Source organism: Hordeum vulgare, chromosome 6H, assembly GCF_904849725.1.
Source record: "Hordeum vulgare subsp. vulgare chromosome 6H, MorexV3_pseudomolecules_assembly, whole genome shotgun sequence".
In the NCBI taxonomy this organism is placed as follows: domain Eukaryota; kingdom Viridiplantae; phylum Streptophyta; class Magnoliopsida; order Poales; family Poaceae; genus Hordeum; species Hordeum vulgare.
In genome coordinates this window covers 232609547-232631543 of record NC_058523.1, presented here as the reverse complement: position 1 = coordinate 232631543, position 21997 = coordinate 232609547, and the positions used below count along the sequence as shown (strand labels likewise).

The window sequence follows — 21997 nt, the reverse complement described above, 5'->3', positions numbered from 1 at the left end:
GGATTCGGACCCGCGACATGTGGCATCAAGACCACACACACACCAGTCGGGCTATGAACGGGGGCTTGACAGTGAGGGGGAAGGTGCTCTTTTGAGCACCCCCCTCTGCACTCCCTACAGGCTAGCACGACCGGAACAGGGAATCTCATCGACGGCACACCAGCGACACTACGGCGACCACACGACGGCTAAACGCTATGGAGGAGAAGAGGGAACCACGGGGGTTCCATCCCCGTCTCGATCGCACCAGGAGGTGCACCACGACGGTGGCGCAAAGACAACTACCTACTGCAACTGTTGTTGCTGTCGTGCTCTGCTTCTACTGCAGCCGAACAAGGCAACCACGACAGCGAGCACTACCCTATGCCGCAGCTAGAGAGGGGAAGAGAGAGGGAAGAGGCGCTGCTCGCCGAGAGGAAGGAGAGGAGAGGATCCCGTGCGCTGGAGACGAAGCAGAGCGACGAGCCGGTCCGAAGGAGCTCGCCGGAGAGGAGAGGAAGGAGTCATTCGCCGTGGACGTCGGGGAAGGAGCGATCGGCGTCGGTTCTTCGCGAAAATGGATCCCCACTGAGATCCTCTTGCTCCTGGCAGGGTCGGGGAGGAGGCGAGGGCGATGATCCGCCGGCGACGACCTCAACAGGGGCCTTCCATGGCGGAGGGGAGCTCGGGAGCGCCACCTGACGACGCCAGGGAGAGAGAGGAGGGAGGAGATGGGTTAGGGCTGTGAGGGAGGAGCTCCTGGCTGCTTATAAGACGTCGGGAGGCGCGCTAGGAACCACCAGATCGAAGGGGGAATAAGATCAGTGGTGGAGGTGGCGTCGTACAAAGTGACGACACCGAGGAGGAAGAAGAGGGGGTCGCCGGGTGGGCCTGGCACGGGGGAAAGGAGGCGGGCCAGGGAGAGAAAAGGAAGCCCACTACTTATCTAGCGCAAGACAGGAAAAGAAATAACACCAGGGTTTTCCTATTTTAATTAAACCAAACAGAAAGCAAAAGCCCAGTGCTCCACAGTGTTTGAAAAAATATAAAACTAAGGCATATAGGGCATAAGGGAATTATGCCCTATTTGTTACAAATAAAACCCAGATTTTTAGAACAAATAACTTAAATGCAAAAACAGAAAACCCATGTTGTTTTTGCATTTAAACTCCCAATCATTTAAGTTTTAAAAAACCCAAAACAGTACCCCTCAAACACTAGATAAATCTACAAAATGAACAGCATTTTTAAAACAGGTTTTGAGCAAGTTAAACATCAGCTCAAAGAAATAAAGAAGAAGGGGTTTGAAACCTAATTTGAAAACTATCTAAGTTTGAAACCCAAGCTTTGCAATCACCACATCATCACACACACATATCACATGTACTCATCATGGATCCAACAACAACAACAACAACACAAAGGAGAATACATGAATGCAATGAATGGCATGATGCAAAAGTGAAAACATGAAATGGACACATGAAATGATAACTCCATAGCATTGACATCATGACCCAAATTAGGAAAGGGTTCCAGAAAAGGCAAGGGTTACATCTGGGGTATTACAGGTAGGGCTGCGTGAGGGGCAAGGGGTTCAGGTGTGTCGCAGCTCTCTCACCCACCATCTATTTATAGGGGGAAGGAGAGAGGGGGTCGTCCACCCTAGATGCCTCTAGAGGGAGCGGCAGCGGCCAAGTTGGTGGGAGGAGCCCCCACGCCCTAGGTTTCCCAACCCTAGGCATCTTGAGCCCTTGGGGGGGCACCAGCCCACCAGGGAGCTGGTTCCCACCAATATTCAGCCCGCGTGGTCCTCCGGGGCAGGTGGCCCCTCCCGGTGGACCCTCGGAACCCTTTCGGTGGTCCCGGTACAATACTGATAAAACCCGAAACTTTTTCGATGACTGAAACTAGACTTCCCATATATAAATATTCATCTCCGGACTATTACGAAACTCCTCGTGACGTCCAGGATGTCATCCGGGACTCCGAACAACTTTCGGTAACCACATACAATTCCCATTACAACTCTAGCATCACCGAACCTTAAGTGTGTAGACCCTACGGGTTCAGGAACCATGCAGACATGACCGAGACACCTCTCCGTCCAATAACCAATAGCGGGATCTAGATACCCATTTTGGCTCCCATATGTTCCACGATGATCTCATCGGATGAACCACGATGTCGGGGATTCAATTAATCCCGTATACAATTCCCTTTGTCCATCGGCATGTTACTTGCCCGAGATTCGATCGTCGGTATCCCTATATCTTGTTCAATCTCGTTACCGGAAAGTATCTTTACTCATTCCATAACACATGATCTCGTGACTAACTCCTTAGTCACATTGAGCTCATTACGATGATGTATTACCGAGTGGGCCCAAATCCTAGTCTTGATTCGTACCAACCCAACAGACACTTTCGGAGATACCCGTAATGCACCTTTATAGTCACCCAGTTACGTTGTGACGTTTGATACACCCAAAGCATTCCTATGGTATCCGGGAGTTGCACAATCTCATGGTGTAAGGAAATGATACTTGACATTAGAAAAACTCTAGCAGACGAACTACACAATCTTGTGATATGCTTAGGATTGAGTCTTGTCCATCACATCATTCTCCTAATGATGTGATCGCGTTATCAACGACATCCAATGTCCATGGTAAGGAAACCATGACCATCCATTGATCAACGAGCTAGTCAACTAGAGGCTCACTAGGGACATGGTGTGGTCTATGTATTCACACATGTATTATAGTTTCCGGTTAATATAATTATAGAATAAACAATAGAGAATTATCATGAACAAGAAAATATAATAATAATCATTTTATTATTGCCTCTAAGGCATATTTCCAACAAAAACAAGTTAGATAATAGTAAGGATGGATTGAATCAGAATAGGCAGACAAACGACAAACGGCTAATAACTTCCTCAAATCTCTCTATGTACTCACCAACCAATGTGGTTTGTGTGAGGGTGTAAAATTAGCGAATGAGAAGCTGATGTTGATCTCGTCCAAAATGAATGCACACGTAGGAAGAAAACGGTTCCCAATCAAATTCAGAAAGTATTTTTTGAACTGATTGCAACCACACCGATGCCGAGCCCGAAAAATTCAGGATGGCCATCGAGACCCAATACCTCTCCTGAATTACGAATGTGTGGAAGGCCATCGAGACCCAATACCTCTCCTGAATCACGAATGTGTGGAAGTACTGTTTGCATAAAGTTTTCCAGAGGCGTGGATTCTCGCCCGAGAATTAGGGAAAAGCGATCGACGGGTGGGTTTGGCCGATTCCCACGAGGATTTGATTGGTGTGGGCAAAACGACGAGGACAAGGAGGATGGAAATTGGGGGTTGAACGGGCCGTTGGCTGAGGTGGCCACCGACGAGAACGTCGGTGCCAATCCCCGCGGCAAAATGTCGAGGTCATGGTTCAAAGACCCGAGGGCATCGCCCCCGACGTCCTTGCTGGTGCCGACATGGTCACGCGACGACGTTGGTGGAGTAGGTAGTGGTGGCGCAAGCGCCACCGTTGGTTGCCCCATCGATGGCGCGAGTAGTAGCTCGACGGCCGCACCAAAGAGCTGGTCCACGCGCCTCTCCGGATCTTGTCGCCACTACCAGACCGTCAAGCTTGGTGGTGTGGGAGCAGATGTGGGAGTGGATCGTGTTGAGGGTCGTTCAACTTGTCGAAGTAGTCATGAAGGAGGGCTCCATGGCGATGATTCAATCCTTGATCAATTTCTGCAGGCTTGTCTCCACCAGGGCGTTGGTCGAAAGGCTCTGAATACCAGATGTTAAGAACCGAGTAGCATATGTCTCGCTCTAACAACAACACTCATGAATTCAGGTAGCCATCTCGATTACATGCGTTGTTGCATGAATGGAAGAAAGGGGGGTCTAGGAGAGAGGAACAGGTGCAGCAGTTCATGAACCACTGGATGCCCCCTTGTGAATGGAGATAAGTAGTCGGTGACAGCGGGTGTGGCCTATACCCACTCTGGCCCACGGTTGGGCTTCTTCAGCCTAACAGGCCGAGCGTCCTGCAAGGCCATGGTCTTGCCAGGTGGAGGGGGCGGCCTCTCAGCGGTGCGGACACATAGCACGTCAACAAGAATGGTATTCTGTACAGTACTGTTCAAGCTCTTTATGTCAAAAGTTCACAATGTCTAACTGCACATAGCCAACAAGTTCATGAAAACACCAAGGGGTTGAAATCACACGTGAATCTAAATTTGCTCATTGCAGGGAAGGAACTCCTGGGAAGTGGTATGTCCAAGCTGCGAAATTTTGGTTCATGAGGCCTCGCTCAGGGGAGAATGTGTATGTTTCCTCATGGCATGGTCCACAATTCTAGGTGACGTTTCTTCTTTCCAAGAAGAATGAGGATCCCATTTTTTCCGAGTTCACTGCTCATATGTATGCTCGATGTGCCTTAGGGACGCCTGGATCTTTCATACGTCTCCTTATGAAGTAAGAAGACATCCCCTTGATCGCTGTTGAACGCACGTAGCTCAGAGCTGCATACCGTGAGCTGCCTCAGTAACTTCTCCAGACACGAGTAAAGGCAGCTCTCTGGATCCTTCGTTTTGGGGTTCGTCGACAGGATGGCGGCATTCACTGCGTCTGCTACAAATTCACGCTGTGGGGACTCCAGCAAATATCCAATGCAAGATTCTGAAGGCTTCTCATACGCAAGCAGGGCCACACTCTCCTGCAACAGAAAAATACTCATTCTTTCAAACAACAATACAAAGTACAGTATGTATATAGCTCAGCACAGTTGAAGATTCAAAGCAACGTGCTATGGCCAAGGAGGCAAAACAAGAATGAACCATCTAAAAGTCCATAGAATTACTTACCTTCAGCAACCCCTCAAAAGCTTTGTGTGTCAAAAAGTTGGCCAGGTTAGCACGGGCATATTTTACAGCACCCTCCAGTTGCTCACCCTAATGCATGAGAAAAACTGACAATCAACTTTGAAACAATATATGATAAATACTAATTGCTCATACGCCCAGTACAAAATGTTTGCATGCAAACCTAACTACAACTGAATTCAGAATTTCAGATAATTACCCTGATGTATTCTATGAATCTCTGAGAATGAAGCAAGAAGCAAATAACTGATATTTCGTCCTGCGATAAAAAAATCGTTACTTTTTTAGAGAGTGGAAACCTTTTCCAGGATACTGATTATGGAAAACTGTAAATAGGATGTTAAGGAAACAAACGATATGTCCACAGTACTTCATTGATCAGAGCACATATATAATTTTGGTCGCAGCACGAAAAAATTGAGCAACCACGATAGCAAAGTGTGCAAATGACAGTACAGTATACCTTTAAGACCTGTGGATACCACTCTTCAAGCCTTTTGAATGCAGATTCGATATCCCCATTCATGATGAGCTTCATGAAATCAAATGAACTGTTTTTAGAAGGCAGGAATCACACCAGAAACCAAAAAAGGGCTTCCCATACAACACTCCCCCTCAAGAGGGATGATAGATATATATCATTCCCATCTTGTCACACGCTAAGCTACATTCTATGGTTCCCAGTCCTTTAGACAAGCAATCTGCAATCTGTTGCCCTGAATCTACATGCTCTATCTTGATATGTCACGACCTAGGTTATGGAGGGGTAGTTAGTTGTGGGTGGTAGGAGGGCCAGGGCGAGGAAGCTTAAGCTTGGGCTCCGTGATGGCTGGGGGATAGATTGGTTCCGGACGTAAACCTCCCCTTTTCCTGTTTATTTCTTTGCCCTATTACACGATGACTGCCTTTGCTTTATAGCACAGCTGGCAACTAAGAGGGAGAGACACAAAAAGAAAGGAATGACCCGCACAGAATCCAAACTACCAAACTAAGAAGACTTGCAAAACAAGAAACACTAATATGAGGATTTATCGCACGAAGATGGTTCGGCTGGACCCTGTAGTGGCGGCGGTAATGCCTGCCCCACATGACATCACTACCCCTTCGACAAACAGCTCGTCCTCGAGCTTGAAAGTGGGATATCTGCACTTGAATTCTGCCATATCTTCCTGGGAAGCTTCAGAAGCAGCTGCTCCTTCCCAGCGGACTAGGAGCTGACGAATACCTTGGCCAGGCCGGACTTTAAGGACTTGAAGAGGTGGTGGAATGACCCTTCCATGATGTATTGCTGGCAGCAGAGGAGGTGCAGCTAGTGGTTCGCCATGGTAGACCTTCAGCTGGTTAACATGAAACACGTCTACACGACAGGACTGGGAGGGGAAGCTGCAAGTTGTAAGCCACTGAACCCACTCCCACTGTGATCTAACTTGTCACAGCTAGAGCCTGTCAAAGATGCCACTGGACGGTGCTGTAAGCAGAGCCAGACCCACTGATCAACATTAAAGGAGACTTCACAGTGCTTGACATCATAATATTTCTTGTCACTTTGTTGGGCCTGGAGAAGACGGTCCCGGACATCAGCAATAAACTCATCTCGATCTTGGAGTAAGGAACCGTTTGCGTGTGGGCTGCCCCAGTATCATAGGACCTCAGAGCTGGAGGGTCATAGCCAAAAACAACCTTGAATGGAGTGGTCTTGAGGGCGGTATGAAAGGATGTATTGTAGCAGAATTCTACCCAAGGTAGCCACTGGAGCCAAGTGCGTGGACGATCGCCGGTCATACATCGCAAATACATGGCAATTACACGATTGACAAACTACGTTTGGTCATCAGACTGCGGATGGAAGGCAGAGCTCATGTTGAGCTGAACCCCGGAGAGGCGGAAGAGTTCTGACCAGAACTGACTTGTAAGCACAGGGCCTCGATCAGATACTATCTCGTCTCTGGTAGGCCGTGAAGCCTTACAATGTCGGTGAAGAAAGCATGAGCTACTGTTGCTGCCGAGTAGGGGTGACCAAGCGGAATGAAGTGTGTCATCTTGGAGAATCGATCCACCACTGAAAGAAAGACTGATTTGCCATGCACCCGTGGAAGATCCTTCACAAAATTCATAGAAATATCTTCCCAGATGTGAGAGGGGACTGGTAGGGATTGCAGGAGGAGGTCGGGGTGCATATGCTCAGACTTATTACGTTGGCAGGTTGGGCAAGCACGCACAAAGTCATCCACTGGCACATGGAAGTCATGACGTAGGCGGTGCAACGTCTTTTGAATCCCCTCATGGCTCACGTCATGCGCTAAACCAAGTATGGTGGAAAGTAATGGAGAGGATGGCAGGATGTAGATGCATCCTAACATATGTGAGAAGGCTATCAGTGCAGCCCCAAGGAGGCCCGAGGTCACCCGCCGCACGCTGCTGCTGCAACTCCACCAGTGCTCGGTCTGTGGCCATATGTGTCAAAAAGCATGAAGGACGGGCTAGACAGTGCCATCATCAGTCCCTGGTCTTCCTCCAGGCGAAACAAGGCATCAGCCACAATGTTTAGCTTGCCCGGGTGGAACTCAATGGAGAAATCATAACCGAGGAGCTTGCTGACCCAGTGGTGTCGAGGGATAGTGGGCAAGCGTTGATCAAGGAGGTACTTCAAACCGTGGTGCAGCACTGCCCAAAACCCTGCAATTCATGTGTCACAGTAGACGATGAATTCTCTACTGAATTCAGGCATGTGTAGCACCGGTGCCTGAGTAAGTGCTACCCTGAGTGTCTGGAATGCAATTTCTGCCTCGTCGGTCCAGCGATTCCTTTTTGAGGAGCTAGGTAAGGAGTGATGCACTGGAGCCAAAGTTGCGGATTAATTTGCTGTAGTGGCCTCCAAGACCAAGAAAGCCCCGCATGGCAAATAGACTTAGGCCTTGATCAGTCCACCACAGCTTGAACCTTGCCTGGATCCATGGCAATGCTTCCCTCAGAGATGACATGGTCCAAGTATGCCACCTTGTGTGCCCCGAAGGTGCACGTAGCATGCTTGAGAACCAGCTGATGTTCCTGTAACAACTAGAATACTGCACGCAAATGATCAAGCCACGAGGGACTGTAATAGATAAGAATATATCAAAGAAAACAAGAACGAAGAGTCACAAATAGGGCCGGAGGACTTCATTCATGAGTGCCTGGAAGGTGGCTGGTGCATTAGTCAGCCTAAAGGCATAAGCACAAACTCGAAGAGGCCCTCGTGAGTGCGGAATGCTGTCTTATGGATGTCATCAACATGCATGCGGACTTGGTGACAGCCGAAATGCAAGTCCAATTTAGTGAAGAAACATGCAACATGTAGATTGTCCAACAATTCCTAGACAACTGGGATCGGGAACTTGTCCTTCACAGAATTAAGTGCACTGTGGTCAATGCAGAAGGCCAAGATTTGTCAGGCTTCTTTACAATCAACACCGGTGAGGAGAATCCTGATTTGGTTGGCCGGATCAACCCATGCTTTAACATCTCCATGCATTGCCTCTCAATTTCATCTCTCTGCACTGCTGGATAGCGGTATGGGTGTACCACCATGTGGATGCAACAATCCCAATGTCGGGGAGGTGGAAGGCTGCATGGCTTGCTAAAGAGGTTGCGGAACTCCTCAAGCAGCCCAGGCAGGAGCTCGTGAACAGTGCAAGAAGCCAGCCCCGGCCCAGACTTCAATAGTGCCTCGCCATGTAATGTGACCTGATGATGGTGCCTCCAAAATGTCATGGTCAGCCTGGAGAAATCCCAGTAAATTGGTCAGGCTAGCGCAGCCACTGAATGTCGAGGACCACATCAAACCCCTTGAGAGCGAGCGCATAATAGGTGATCACAAAGCGCTCTTGGTTACAAATCACAGCCATATCACGACAGACACGTTCCTGGCGCGCTTGGTTACAGGAACCCGAGCACAGGATGCAACCTCCTCGGAGATGAAGTTGTGAGTAGACCCAGAATCTACAAAAGCTATGAGATGTGTGCCCGCGACATCCACCAAAATCTGCATGGCGTTTGCAGATCGGATGCCAATGAGGGCATGGAGAGAGACTTCAACCGATGCATCAGTCTCCTCCGTGTCAGAAACGTCCACATAACATGCAAAAATAAGTTTGCAGCAATGTCCAGGGGTGAATTTTTCGCCGCAGTTGTAGCCGAGTCCCTTCATACGCCGCTCTCATCTCAGCTGTGCTTGCTCCTTGAGGCCTCAAATTTCATGAGGATGGTAGCCAGCCAGTTGGCTCCTGCTTGCTCCTTGAGGCCTCAAATTTCACGAGGATGGTGCCCTGCAGTTCGTCCACAAGTTCCTTCCTCCGCAGAGAAAACTTCTCGTCCAAGAGCTTTGTATCTCTGCCAGGGATCCAAGAGCTTTGTAATCTCTGCCAGGAAGGCCCATGGTGGTCGGCAGTGGGGAAGAGCCGAGGACCGGTAAGTCCGATACCAAGTTGTCACGACCTAGGTTACGGAGGGAATAGTTGTGGGTGGTAGAAGGGCGAGGGCCAGGGAGTTTAAGCTTGGGCATCGTGACGGCCAGGGGATAGATTGATTCCGGAGGTAAACCTTGTTAGAGTTATAATATAAGTCATGTAACCTTTTGTATTTATCCCAATATATAAGGGGTTTCCTGCATATAGTCCATCACCTGTACATGTATATATACCGGCCTATGGCCTCATTGGAATACAAGTTGCTTATTCCTAACATGGTATTAGAGCCTAGGTTCTTTTTGCACGCGCAACTCGTGCTCTTCCCGATCTAATCTTCCTCACCTCATCCCATTCGTCTCATCCCGCTCGCCTAGTCGTGGGCTCGCGATCAGCAGTTCAGCACCGGCCCTCATACCGCGTCGAGGCGGCTCCAGAAAGAGTCGACTGTGGTTCCCTCACGCGGCTCCTCGTCAGATCGAGGCCTCTCCCTCGGACGCGGTTCCCATCAGCGGACGCGGCTCTCCTCATGCGGACGTTCCCACCAGCCGACGCCACAGCCAGATCGAGGCTCTCCAGATCGATCATGTGTACGTTGCCAGATCCTTGTTCCGCTCCTGGGACGCGGTTCCCATCGCCAGCTCGAGGCCGCTCGCTCTCCTGGGACGCGGTTCCCATCGCCAGCTCGAGGCCGCTCCCTCACGCGGCTCCTCGTCAGATTGCGCCGCCCCTCGCCCAGATCGGTCTGAGGCTTTCCAGATCAAGGCAGGGGCCTCCAGAGCGATTCCAGATCGCGTCCAAGGCTCTCCAGATCGAGGTCTCGTTGCTCTCCCAGATCAAGGCGGCTCCCCCATCGCCAGATCGAGTCCTGTTGTCTGACGCGATTCGTTGACTAAAAACAAAAAAAACAAAATGTCTGCTTCATCTGGCTACGTTGTTGTTCCTCGTTGTTCGGTGATCTTTGATGGCACGAATTACACCGAGTTCATTGGCTTCATGCGCATTCACATGCGTGGCATCCGCCTATGGGGTTTTCTTTCTGGCGAGGTCTGTTGTCCGCCATGCCCGGTTCCTCCCGTGGCTCCCACTCCACCGACCCCACCGGCTCTTCCTGCGGATGCTCCTCGGGCCGCAAAGGATACGGCTAAGCTTGCTGATGAGGCCGCTATCCGTGCTTACGATGAGAAGGCTTTGGCTTATGAGGAGGCTCTTCAGACGTATCATGGTGCTCTGTCTGCTTACACCCAGTGGCTTGATGATGATGCTCGTGCTGCAGCTGTTCTCACTGCTAGCGTTCTGCCTCAGTTTGCCTCTGAGTTTCTGGGCCTTCCTACTGTGTTTGAGATGTGGACTCGCCTTCGTCAGTGCTATGAGCCCTCGGGTGATGCCTTATACCTCTCTATGGTCCGTCAGGAGCATGCTCTTCAGCAGGGTGACTCTACTGTTGATGACTTCTACGCACAGAGTTCTGCTATCTGGCGCCAGCTTGATTCTCTCCGCAGTGCTGGTTGTCGCACTTGCCCCTGTTGCCAGGCTGTCCAGGCCGATTTGGAGTTTCATCGCGTCTACGAGTTCCTGTCTCGGCTCCGTAAGGAGTTTGAGCCCCGACGTGCTCAGTTGTTTGCTCGTGGCCGTATTTCTCTCATGGAGGAGCTTTCTGAGATTCGTGCTGAGGAGACTCGCTTACGTGGTGCTGGTTTGCTGGAGGTTCCCTCGGTGCTCGCTGCTCGGTCTCCTTCTACGCTACCTGCTGCAACGACACCTTCTCGCTCGAGTGCTCCGCCGCTCTTGCCCACTCCTTCTGGAGGCTCAGGTCGCCCCCGTCCACATTGTGGCTACTGCAACAATGATGGTCATATTGAGTCCCACTGCTACACGAAGAAGAAACACTTGCGCAAGGCACGATCATCATCTACAGAGACTTCGTCATCTACCTCGACAGCTTCAGCCATCGCTTTGACTGAGCAGAATATTCTGAGACTTAAGCGTCTGCTCGTTGCTTCAGGTTCTTCCTTGACGGGTACTGCTGGTTCTGTGACTGAGGCTTCCCGCACTGAGCAACCACCTTCTACACAGTCAGGTACATCCCCATGGGTTCTGGACTCTGGAGCTTCCTTTCATACGACTTCTAATTCTTCCACTCTGTCCTCTCTTCGATCGCTTGATTCTCCTGTTCATGTCCTCACCGCTGATGGTACTCCCCTTCCTGTCGTTAGTAGAGGCACTCTTACCACTCCTTATTCTATTCCTGATGTAGCTCATGTTCCTCAACTTACCATGAATCTGTTTCCGCTGGTCAACTTGCTGATTCTGGTTGCCGTGTCATCCTTGACCTTGACTCTTGTTCTGTCCAGGACCGTCGCACGCACACTCTGGTTGGGGCTGGTCCTCGCCGCCGTGATTTTGAGGGTCTTTGGGAGTTGGACTGGCTTCATGTTCCTTTCGTTGCCCACTCTGTCGCCAGTTCTTCTGCTTTGGTCGCCTCGGCTGCTGGTTCCTTCCGGCAGTGGCATCATCGACTTGGTCATCTGTGTGGTTCTCGTTTGTCGTCGTTAGTTCGTCGAGGTCTTCTGGGGTCTGTCTCAGGAGATGCCTCTTTAGAGTGTCAGGGTTGTCGTCTTGGCAAGCAGATTCAGTTACCATATCTACATAGTGAGTCAGTGTCTAAGCGTCCTTTTGATTTAGTTCATTCCGATGTATGGGGTCCGGCTCCCTTCGCTTCGAAAGGGGGTCATAAATACTATATTATTTTCATAGATGACTTCTCTCGTTACACACGGCTTTATTTCATGACTTCTCGTAGTGAGGTGTTGTCCATTTATAAGCGTTTTGCTGCCATGGTTCATACTCAGTTCTCTTCTCCCATTCGTGTGTTCCGTGCTAACTCCGCTGGCGAGTATATCTCTAAGATGTTGCGTGGTGTTCTTGCTGAGCAAGGGACTCCCTCTCAATTCTCTTGTCCTGGTGCTCACGCTCAGAATGGCGTGGCTGAACGCAAGCATCGTCATCTTCTTGAGACGGCTCGTGCATTGATGATTGCTGCCTCTCTCCTGCCTCATTTTTGGGCTGAGGCCGTCTCCACCTCCACCTGTCTGATCAATCTACAGCCTTCCGCTGCTCTACAGGGTGGTGTTCCTTTCGAGCGTCTTTTTTATCGTTCTTCCGATTATTCCATGCTTCGTTTGTTTGGTTGTGTATGCTATGTTCTTCTTACCCCCCGCGAACGCACCAAACTGACCGCTCAGTCTGTTGAGTGTGTCTTCTTAGGCTATAGTGATGAGCATAAGGGCTATCGTTGTTGGGATCCTATTGGTCGTCGGATGTGTATCTCTCGAGATGTGACTTTCGATGAGTCTCGTCCCTTCTACCCACGCCCATCTTCCTCGACCTTTTCAGTGGAGGATATCTCTTTCCTCACTTTTCGTGACACACCTATTACACCTGTTGAGCCTTTGCCTATTCGTTCCGCTCCCTCTGCTTCTCCACCTCCAGTCGATTTGTCGCCACCATCTTCAACGGTCTCCTCGCCTAGCATGTCACCGGATTCTACACCTTCATCTCCGGTGACTTCTTCGTCTCAGCCATTGTTCCATTCTACACCGGATTCTATCTTGGCGATTCCTCCTTCCATTGTTCCATCTTTTCCTCAGTGTTATACTCGTCGTTCACGTTCTGTGGATGCCTCTCTGGATGTGTCATCCTCGTCTCAGCCTACTTATGGCTTGCGTTCTCGTCCTCGTCCGCCTGTTGATCGCTTTGGATTTTCCACCGCTGGTGCTGCTGTTCCTGAGCCAACTACTTATCATCAGGTTGTTGTTCATCTTGAATGGCAGTTTGCGATGGCAGAGGAGATTGCTGCTCTTGAACGCACTGGTACGTGGGATCTTGTTTCCCTTCCTCCCGGAGTCCGTCCCATCACTTGTAAGTGAGTCTACAAGGTTAAGACTCGCTCCGATGGTTCTCTTGAGCGTCACAAAGGTCGTCTTGTGGCTCGTGGTTTTCAGCAGGAGCATGGTCGTGATTATGACAAGACTTTTGCTCCTGTGGCTCATATGACCACTCTTCGTACACTTCTTGCCGTGGGCTCTACACGCCACTGGTCTATCTCTCAGCTTGATGTTAAGAATGCTTTTCTTAATGGTGAGCTGCGTGAGGAGTACATGCAGCCACCACCTGGGTATTATGTTCCTGATGGCATGGTATGTCGTCTTCGTCGCTCTCTCTATGGCCTTAAGCAAGCCCCACGCACCTGGTTTGAGCGTTTTGCCTCTCTGGTGACTGCCGCTGGTTTTTCACCCAGTGTTCATGATCCAGCATTGTTTATTCACCTTTCTCCTCGTGGTCGGACTCTTCTTCTTCTCTATGTTGATGACATGGTCATCACTGGGGATGACCCCGAGTATATTGCTTTTGTCAAGGCCGGCCTTAGTGAGCAGTTCCTTATGTCTGATCTTGGACCTCTTCGCTACTTTCTTGGGATTGAAGTCTCTTCTACCTCTGATGGCTTCTTTATATCCCAGGAAAAGTATATCCAGGATCTTCTTGCTCGTGCTTCTCTTACTGATGAGCGCATTGTTGAGATTCCTATGGAGCTCAATGTTCACCTCTCTGCTACTGATGTTGATCCCCTGCCTGACCCGACGCGTTATCGTCATCTTGTTGGCAGTCTTGTTTATCTAGCTGTCACTCGTCCGGATATCTCTTATCCGGTTCATATTCTGAGTCAGTTCGTCTCTGCTCCCACATCGGTTCACTATAGTCATCTCCTCCGTGTTCTCCGATATCTTCGGGGCACGATCTCTCACCGTCTATTCTTTCCTCGCTCCAGTTCTTTACAGCTTCAGGCCTATTCGGATGCTACGTGGGCTAGTGATCCTTCAGATCGCCGTTCACTTTCTGCTTACTGTGTTTTTCTTGGTGGTTCTCTCATTGCCTGGAAGACGAAGAAACAGGTTGCAGTTTCCCGTTCGAGTGCAGAGGCTGAGTTGCGAGCGATGGCTCTTTTGACGGCGGAGGTGACTTGGTTACGGTGGTTACTTCAGGATTTTGGTGTTTCTGTCACTACACCGACTCTGCTCTTATCTGATAGTACAGGTGCTATTAGCATTGCGCGCGATCCTGTGAAGCATGAGCTCACCAAGCATATTGGTGTTGATGCTTTCTATGTGCGCGATGTTGTGCAGGATCAGGTTGTTGCTCTTCAGTATGTGCCTTCCGAGTTACAGTTGGCTGATTTCCTGACGAAGGCCCAGACTAGAGCACAACATGGCTTTTATCTCTCCAAACTCAGTGTTGTTCATCCACCATGATATTTGAGGGGGGGTGTTAGAGTTATAATATAAGTCATGTAACCTTTTGTATTTATCCCAATATATGAGGGGTTTCCTGCATATAGTCCATCACCTGTACATGTATATATACCGGTCTATGGCCTCATGGGAATACAAGTTGCTTATTCCTAACAAACGTTTCCTTTTCTCTGTTTATTTCTTTGATGACCTATTACACGGGGACTGCCTTTGTTTTACAGCACAGCTAGCGACTAAAAGGGAGAGACCAAAATAGAACGACCCACATAAAAACCAAACCATCAGACTAACAAGACCTAGAAAAAAAAATACTAATATGAGGATTTATCTCCTGAAGATGGTCCGGCTGGACCCTGGACCCTGTGGCGGCGGCAATAATTCCTGCCCCACATGACATGATAATCCCAGCATCCAGGTTTTCATCGATAAAGAACATATCTCTCTGGTCTTTGATATCTTCAGCTCTTATAATATATTTCTTGACCATAACAACTCACTCATCCCTGAGACATGGCCTGTTTCTTGCTTCTCCAAGACACTAATATCATCCTACAAAAACATGGCCTGAAGTTGATCTCCTGTCATCCAGGCAGTTAGCCCAATCAGCATCACAATAACCATCTACAGCAAGGTGTCCAACTCTTGAACAACAGTCCTTTCCCAGTAGTACCTCTTAAGTATCTCAAGATTCTATGTACTGCCTCAAGATGTTCACTTCTAGGCTCATGCATGTATCCAGTCACAACACTTACTGCAAATGCAACGTCTGGTCATGAATGACACAAGTACAACATGTTGAAGTGTATATGTGGATTGCCTAGCTCTTTCCATCAGTTTGGACTTTTGGTTGCGTTGGCTAATGCATGAAGCTTAACATGGTATCAGGGTCTAAGGTCTTGAGTTCAAGTCCTGGCTTTCGCAGTTTATTCAAAAATTGTTGCCGCCCCCTATGTGTCCGCGTATAGGCCTCTTGAGCCATACCTCTGAGTTTGTCCGCGTGTTGACTTTCTGCATCACACGTGAGAGGGGGTGTTGAAGTGTATATGTCGATTGCCTAGCCCTTTCCATCAGTTCGGACTTTTGGTTGCGTTGGCTAGTGCATGAACCTTAGCACAACAATCCTCCCACCGACCATTGATATTTTTCTTTATCCACGAGATCGTCTGGTGGGCAGTCACTTTATGGTTTTGTCAATTGGGGTTGAAGCGGCTCGACAGCCCAACATGCCAACATCACAAAGAAGGCCCAAGGTATGCTTTATTTGAGAAAGAGCTATTCCTTTTACAGACCTGAATACTTCTGTACCGAGTTATTACTCGAGTCGAGACAGATCTTCGACTTCAAAGGCCTTACCCAAACTCTTTCGGTTTTGCTATTTTTCCTTTGTCCATCCCCTTTGATAATAATATCATCCACATATATAGCAAATACAGTGATTTCTTCCTTCCCTAGAACAGCGTATGATCACCATTACACTGCACATACCTCATATTACATACATCACACCTGAACTTGTCGAACCATGCTCTCATAGACTATTTCAACCCATAAAAGAGCTTTCTTTAACCTGCATACCTTGCCAGCAGTCTCAGAAGTAGAGAACACAGGTGGGATCTCCATGTAGGAGGCATGTAGTCCTCCTGTAGGTCCCATGCAAGAAAGCATTCTTCACATCGAACTGATGTGAAGACCACCCAAATTTTGTTGCACATGAGATCAGAATCCTCGCAATGTTTATCTTTGCCACTGAAGAAAATATCTCATAATAGTCAATGTTGTAGGTCTGGCTGTACCCCCTCGCCACAAGTCGCGCTCTATACCTTTCAATCTTTCCTTCTGCATTTTGCTTCTTAGTGTATACTTGCAGTTGACTGCCTTATTTACAAGGTGGTAGTACCCATGTCTTGTTCTTACATAGAGCCTCCAGCTACACCATGGCCATGCACCATTTTGAGCCCTCCTTTGCCTTCTTCAAGTTAGTCGGAATTGACACAGACCGAAGAGAAGCAATAAATGCTTTGTAGGCCGAAGATAATGCTTCATAGGAAACATAATTTCCAATGTCATTAGGGTATCCTATTGTTGCTCGAGTAGTTTTCCTCAAAGCAATTGGCCTATCAATTGACCCTTCAGTAGCAACTGACCCTTGTCCCATCAGAGGGGATGAAAATTGCATCAGTACTACCTTGTTGCTCCATCAATGGCTGATCTAGTTGCTCACTGTGATTGCCATACCATCATCTCACTTATGTGAATACACCATTAGCTGCTCCTCTTGCTCTCCTATCCACCTCGGCACACTACCAATTTGAGCTGGTGCAACACCATCACCTCGCTTCCAGGAATACACCTTTAGCTACTCCTATTGCTCTACCGTTGAAAGCACATATGCTCCCTTGGTGGTTTTGATAATTCATGATCGACAACATACATTGTCTCTTGGACTAATGCTTTTACCTAGTATATTTTGGATATAGTCCACAGAAAGCATTGGCTAAAGGATTATGAGTAGAAACCCCTTGATGCAAGGAAAGGAATGGGATTGGTCAAGCTTCAAGCAAGAGGACTCTACATTTTGTATTTGTGAGCAATCACTTTTCAGTCCATAGGAAAGGCCAATACTATTAAAAGGGGTGAGGTATTTATGATGAATTGGTTGCTCAAGTGATTAGAGATGGCCGCCAAAAATACTCAGCATTTCTCTCATAAAATCTCTGTCCAAAGCCTACATATCAAAATCGGTGCCACCAAGAATTCCATTTCAGCCCTACCTACTTTTCAGTGACAGAACCTTTGCCAAACCCTAATCTCTCGGTACCACCAACCTTCATATCGGTGCCACCGAATGTCGGTGACCAACTTTCTAGTCTATTGATTTCAAGAATCAGAAATTCCAAGTTTTGAAATCGGTCTCACCGAGAATTGGAAACTGTCCTAGGTCACCAAATCGGCACCATCGAGATTAATATACTGGTCTCACCGAGAATTCAGAAGTTGCCACATTTAGTGCAACTTGGTACCACCGATTTTGGTGTCACCGACTTGGGCAATAATGTTGTAACGGTTGGATTTTGGGAGATGCCTATATATACCCCTCCACCAACTCTCATTCGCGGAGGAAGCACTCAGAACACACATACACTTAACAGATTCATTTTTCTGAAAGAGAGCCACCTACTCATGTGTTGACATCAAGATATTCCAATCCATCCATTAGAAACTTGATCTCTAGCCTCCCCAAGTTGCTTTCCACCAAATCAATCTCTCCTACCCATGCCAAATCTGTGAGAGAGTGATTGAGTGTTGAGGAGACTATCTTTTGAAGCACAAGAGCAAGGAGTTCATCGTTCTACCGCATCTATTACCTTTTGAAGGGTGGTGCCTGTTAGGAAAGCAACTTATCTATATTGAAGGCCCAAGGGACATATATATATTACACATGACTTGAGGTGCAAGGAAAGTAAACATAGACTAATAAGGACTCCTAGACTAATACTAATAGACTAATAAGGACTCCTAGACTAATACTAATACTTCCTAACACCCTCCCTCAAATGCAAAGCGTATGCAATAGTATTGCATTTGAAGAAGTGTAATACTAAAAAAAATGACAATCCAAATCCGCGTCTTGAGAGTGTCGTCGTAGCATGAAGAGTCTTCAAAACTTGTCGAGTCGCCGAAGGAGATAACGAAGAGATGGCACATCAGAGGTAGACACCGCATCACTTGAAGATACAAGATAAGTATCAAGAGAAGATGGGTTATCAAAAGAAGATGGCGCATCAAGAAAAAAAAAAGCATTGTGCAGAAAATCGTAGTCCACGACAACCGTCGGCGAAAGAAGCCCGGCGGATAAGGCATGATGGACGTAGATCGACAATGCAAAAGAAGTCCAGAAAATCCTATAGAAAACAACAAGGGCACATAGGCCACAAAAGTTGCATAGAAAGGATCAGGACCAAAGAAAAGGCCGACGGACAAAGGTATGGTGGACTCGCATGACGTGATAACACAAAACATCGACGGATTTGGTGGACGCAGCGGAAAATGTAAAAAAAAACTAGACTAGGGATGATGGCAGCGGAAGAGAAAAAATAATATCATGGCGAAGGGAATAGCAGTAGCACGCGAGCTGGACGTGCGGGAACAGAGCATGCAATCGGGAGCTAAGCAGCACACGCCACGACAAGGTAGCATGCAGCAGCAAGCAGCACGTGTGTAGCAGAGGCAGCGGTGGCCAATAGGAGCACCATGTAGCAACAGGAGGGGAGCAACACGCATGCAGATGGATGTGCAGGAACAGAGCAGCAGCCAGCCAGGAGGAGCACACGCGGGCGGGGTAGCAGTGAGGAAACGCGGGACACAGGAAGCCGGCGGCCAGGGACGACTGGCCAACAGTGGAGGTCGCCGGAGCTCCGGTCGGAGGGAAGCAGTGGGGTCCGCGACCTGGAATTTGACGGCGGCGTACATCCTGGAGGGAGTAGCGGCCAGTGCAGGCACCCGATCCAGGAGCCATGCGGGGCGACGCTACAGGAGGCATCGGGAGCCAGCAGCATGCACGGTTGTTGGAGGAAGGCAGCAGCGCTTTGCCCGTGTCTGTATCGATCTGGCAGAAACAACACAGGATCTAGCGTTGACCAGGAGACCACGATCTAGCAGAAAATCTGAAGCAGCAGCCGGTGTGGACAGCGGCGGCTGCGGGATCGAGCTTTGACCAGGAGGCCTGATCTGGCAGAAACCCGAAGCAGCTGCAGGTCGATCTGGCAGAAACCCGAAGCAGCTGCAGGTGTGGACGACGGCGGCTGCGTGACGACGGGATCTGACTGCCAGCAAAGATCACGGGAGCAGCACCAGCAGTAGCACGAAACCCCGACGGGAACCAGCGGAGAATCAGCAGCAGCACGTCAGGAGCGGGTGCGCGTCCAGTCGGCGATGCGGGAGACGAGGCAGCGCGAGACGGGAGAAGACGAGATCGACCCAGAACAGATCGACCGAGGAAGAAAAAAAAGTTGGATCGTAAAGACGAGTTGCAGCGTCCGGAGACCTGAACCTAGGCTCTAATACCATGTTAGGAAAGCAACTTATCTATATTGAAGGCCCAAGGGGCATATATATATTACACATGACTTGAGGTGCAAGGAAAGTAAACATAGACTAATAAGGACTCCTAGACTAATACTAATAGACTAATAAGGACTCCTAGACTAATACTAATACTTCCTACCAGTGCCTCCTAGATTGGTTAGGTGTCGCTTGGGAGCCTCCTACGTGTTGTGCAGTTGAACCAAAAAATTTGTACAGGCGAGGAGATCGCCTACTTCGTGAAGATCTACCCCGAATGAGGCTAGTCCTTCGTGGACGTAAGCCATGGTGGAATAGACAAGGCCGCATATTCATAGACTCCTGTGGATGGACGTAAGCCATGGTGGACGTAAGCCATGGTGGACGTAAGCCATGTCTTTACTTTCCGCTGCCATATATGTTGACTAGCATGTGTAGGATGCACAAGACATGTTAGAATTACTAAAATCTGCCAACCATTAAAATTGGAAAAGACTAGGATTTAATTTGTGCAAGTAGTCTATTCACACACACCCCTCTAGAATCCCTTCTAGTGATCCAACAATTGGTACCAGAGCTTTGGTCTCCATAGCCTTGGTTTAATCACCATTGAAGGAAGATGGATGTGTCTAGTTTGGGGAATCTTAGTTGCAAAGTGCATATGTTCTCAATGGAGAGTATTATAAACAATGGAAAGGTGAAATGCTTGATATTTCAATGAATTCCATTTGCGCAAGTATGTTGAATATCCCTATGTGCCTCCCATTGATCCCTTACATCCTTCTCATGATGATGAAGTTAATATGCTTGGTAACCATAAAACTGTTAATCTCATCATTAGAGGACTACCAAGAAATGTGCTTAATCAAATGAAGAACTTCAAATGTGCTTATATCATGTGGAAAGATTCGGAGAAAAGATATCGCGACTACTCATTAAAAAATCTTGATATCCTTTTCCAAAAATCCATTACCTTTCACAAAATGAAGCCAAATATTCTAATTTTGATAAATGTCTATTTGAGCTTCATGACCTCATGCGTGCTAAAGGAGATGTCATCACCATTAATAATATCATTCTTGAAGCCATTCGCATGCATAAACATGAACATTGTCATAGTCAAATTTCTGATGAAATTCTTGATTCTTATGACGAGGATATTCCCTCTGACGATCACAATGTGGAGCATGGCTACTACGATGAAGACAAAGAGCTTGACATCAAGTATGAGAAGACCATGAGGAGCCTAAGTCTTATGGCAAACCTTAGAGACTACATGACCAAAGGAAAGGAGTGGATACTTGACAATGGATGCACCGATCACATGACCGAAGATAAAGACATGTTTCATGAGATCACACCAAACCATGGACCACGAAGGTATGTGACATTTGGTGACAACTCCAAGGGGTAAGGTACTTGGTCTCGGTAAGGTGGTCATATCTCATGATAGTTCCATTCAAAATGACATGCTTGTTGAATCCCTTGGCTACAATCTTCTTTACGTATCTAGATTAGCAGATTTTGGTTTCAATGTGCTATTTACGGAGGTTGATTGCCTCGATGGAAATTCTTATGGTTTAGTCATTATTGATGATTTTTCCAGGTTTACGTGGGTATTCTTTCTTGATGATAAGTCGCGGGTACAAAAGATCTTCAAGAACTTCGCTTGGAAAACCGAAAATCAGTTTGAAGTGAAGATCAAGAAAGTCCGAAGCGACAACGGATCGGAGTTCAAGAAAACTAATGTGGATACTTTTCTTGACGAAGAGGGCATCTCACATGAGTTCTCGGCGACGTACACACCTCAACAAAATGGAGTTGTTGAGAGGAAGAACCGGACTCTCATAGAGATGGCCAGAACGATGCTTGACGAATACAAGATGCCAAGACACTTTTGGGCAGAAGCCGTGGAAACAGCTTGTCATGCCACGAACCGACTCTACTTACACAAGCTTCTTGGTAAAACGGCATACGAGCTGCTCACCGGTAACAAACCCCAAGTTGGATAATTTCAAGTATTCGACTCAGAGTGCTACATTCTTGAGAAACATCGTCGTTCTAAATTTGCTCATGAAGGTTTCCTACTTGATTACGGATCAAACTCTCACACTTACCGTGTCTACAACAACTACACTCGACAATTTGAAGAGACAGTAAATGTGAAGTTTGATGAATCTAACGGTTCGCAAGTCGAACAATTGCCAAATGATGTAGGAGATAACGAACCTTTGGAAGCCATCCAAGATCTACCTATCGGCAAGATTCGTCCCTTGGAGATGAAGGAAAGTACTTCATCAACTCAAGTGG

General features: G+C 48.1%; 1 protein-coding gene across 1 annotated transcript in view; it reads right to left on the bottom strand.

The window, feature by feature from the left end:
* Nucleotides 1–4102: 4102 nt before the first annotated feature.
* LOC123401163 (ran-binding protein M homolog) overlaps nt 4103–21997 on the bottom strand; it is a 32417-nt gene continuing 14522 nt past the window's right edge. The window contains exons 8-11 of the mRNA XM_045094893.1: nt 5339–5407; nt 5075–5134; nt 4858–4944; nt 4103–4709 (exon numbers count right to left, since the gene is read on the bottom strand). Of these exons, the coding sequence (XP_044950828.1) occupies nt 4431–4709; nt 4858–4944; nt 5075–5134; nt 5339–5407 (495 nt within the window). The 3' untranslated portion in view covers nt 4103–4430. The remainder of the gene's footprint in view (nt 4710–4857; nt 4945–5074; nt 5135–5338; nt 5408–21997) is intronic.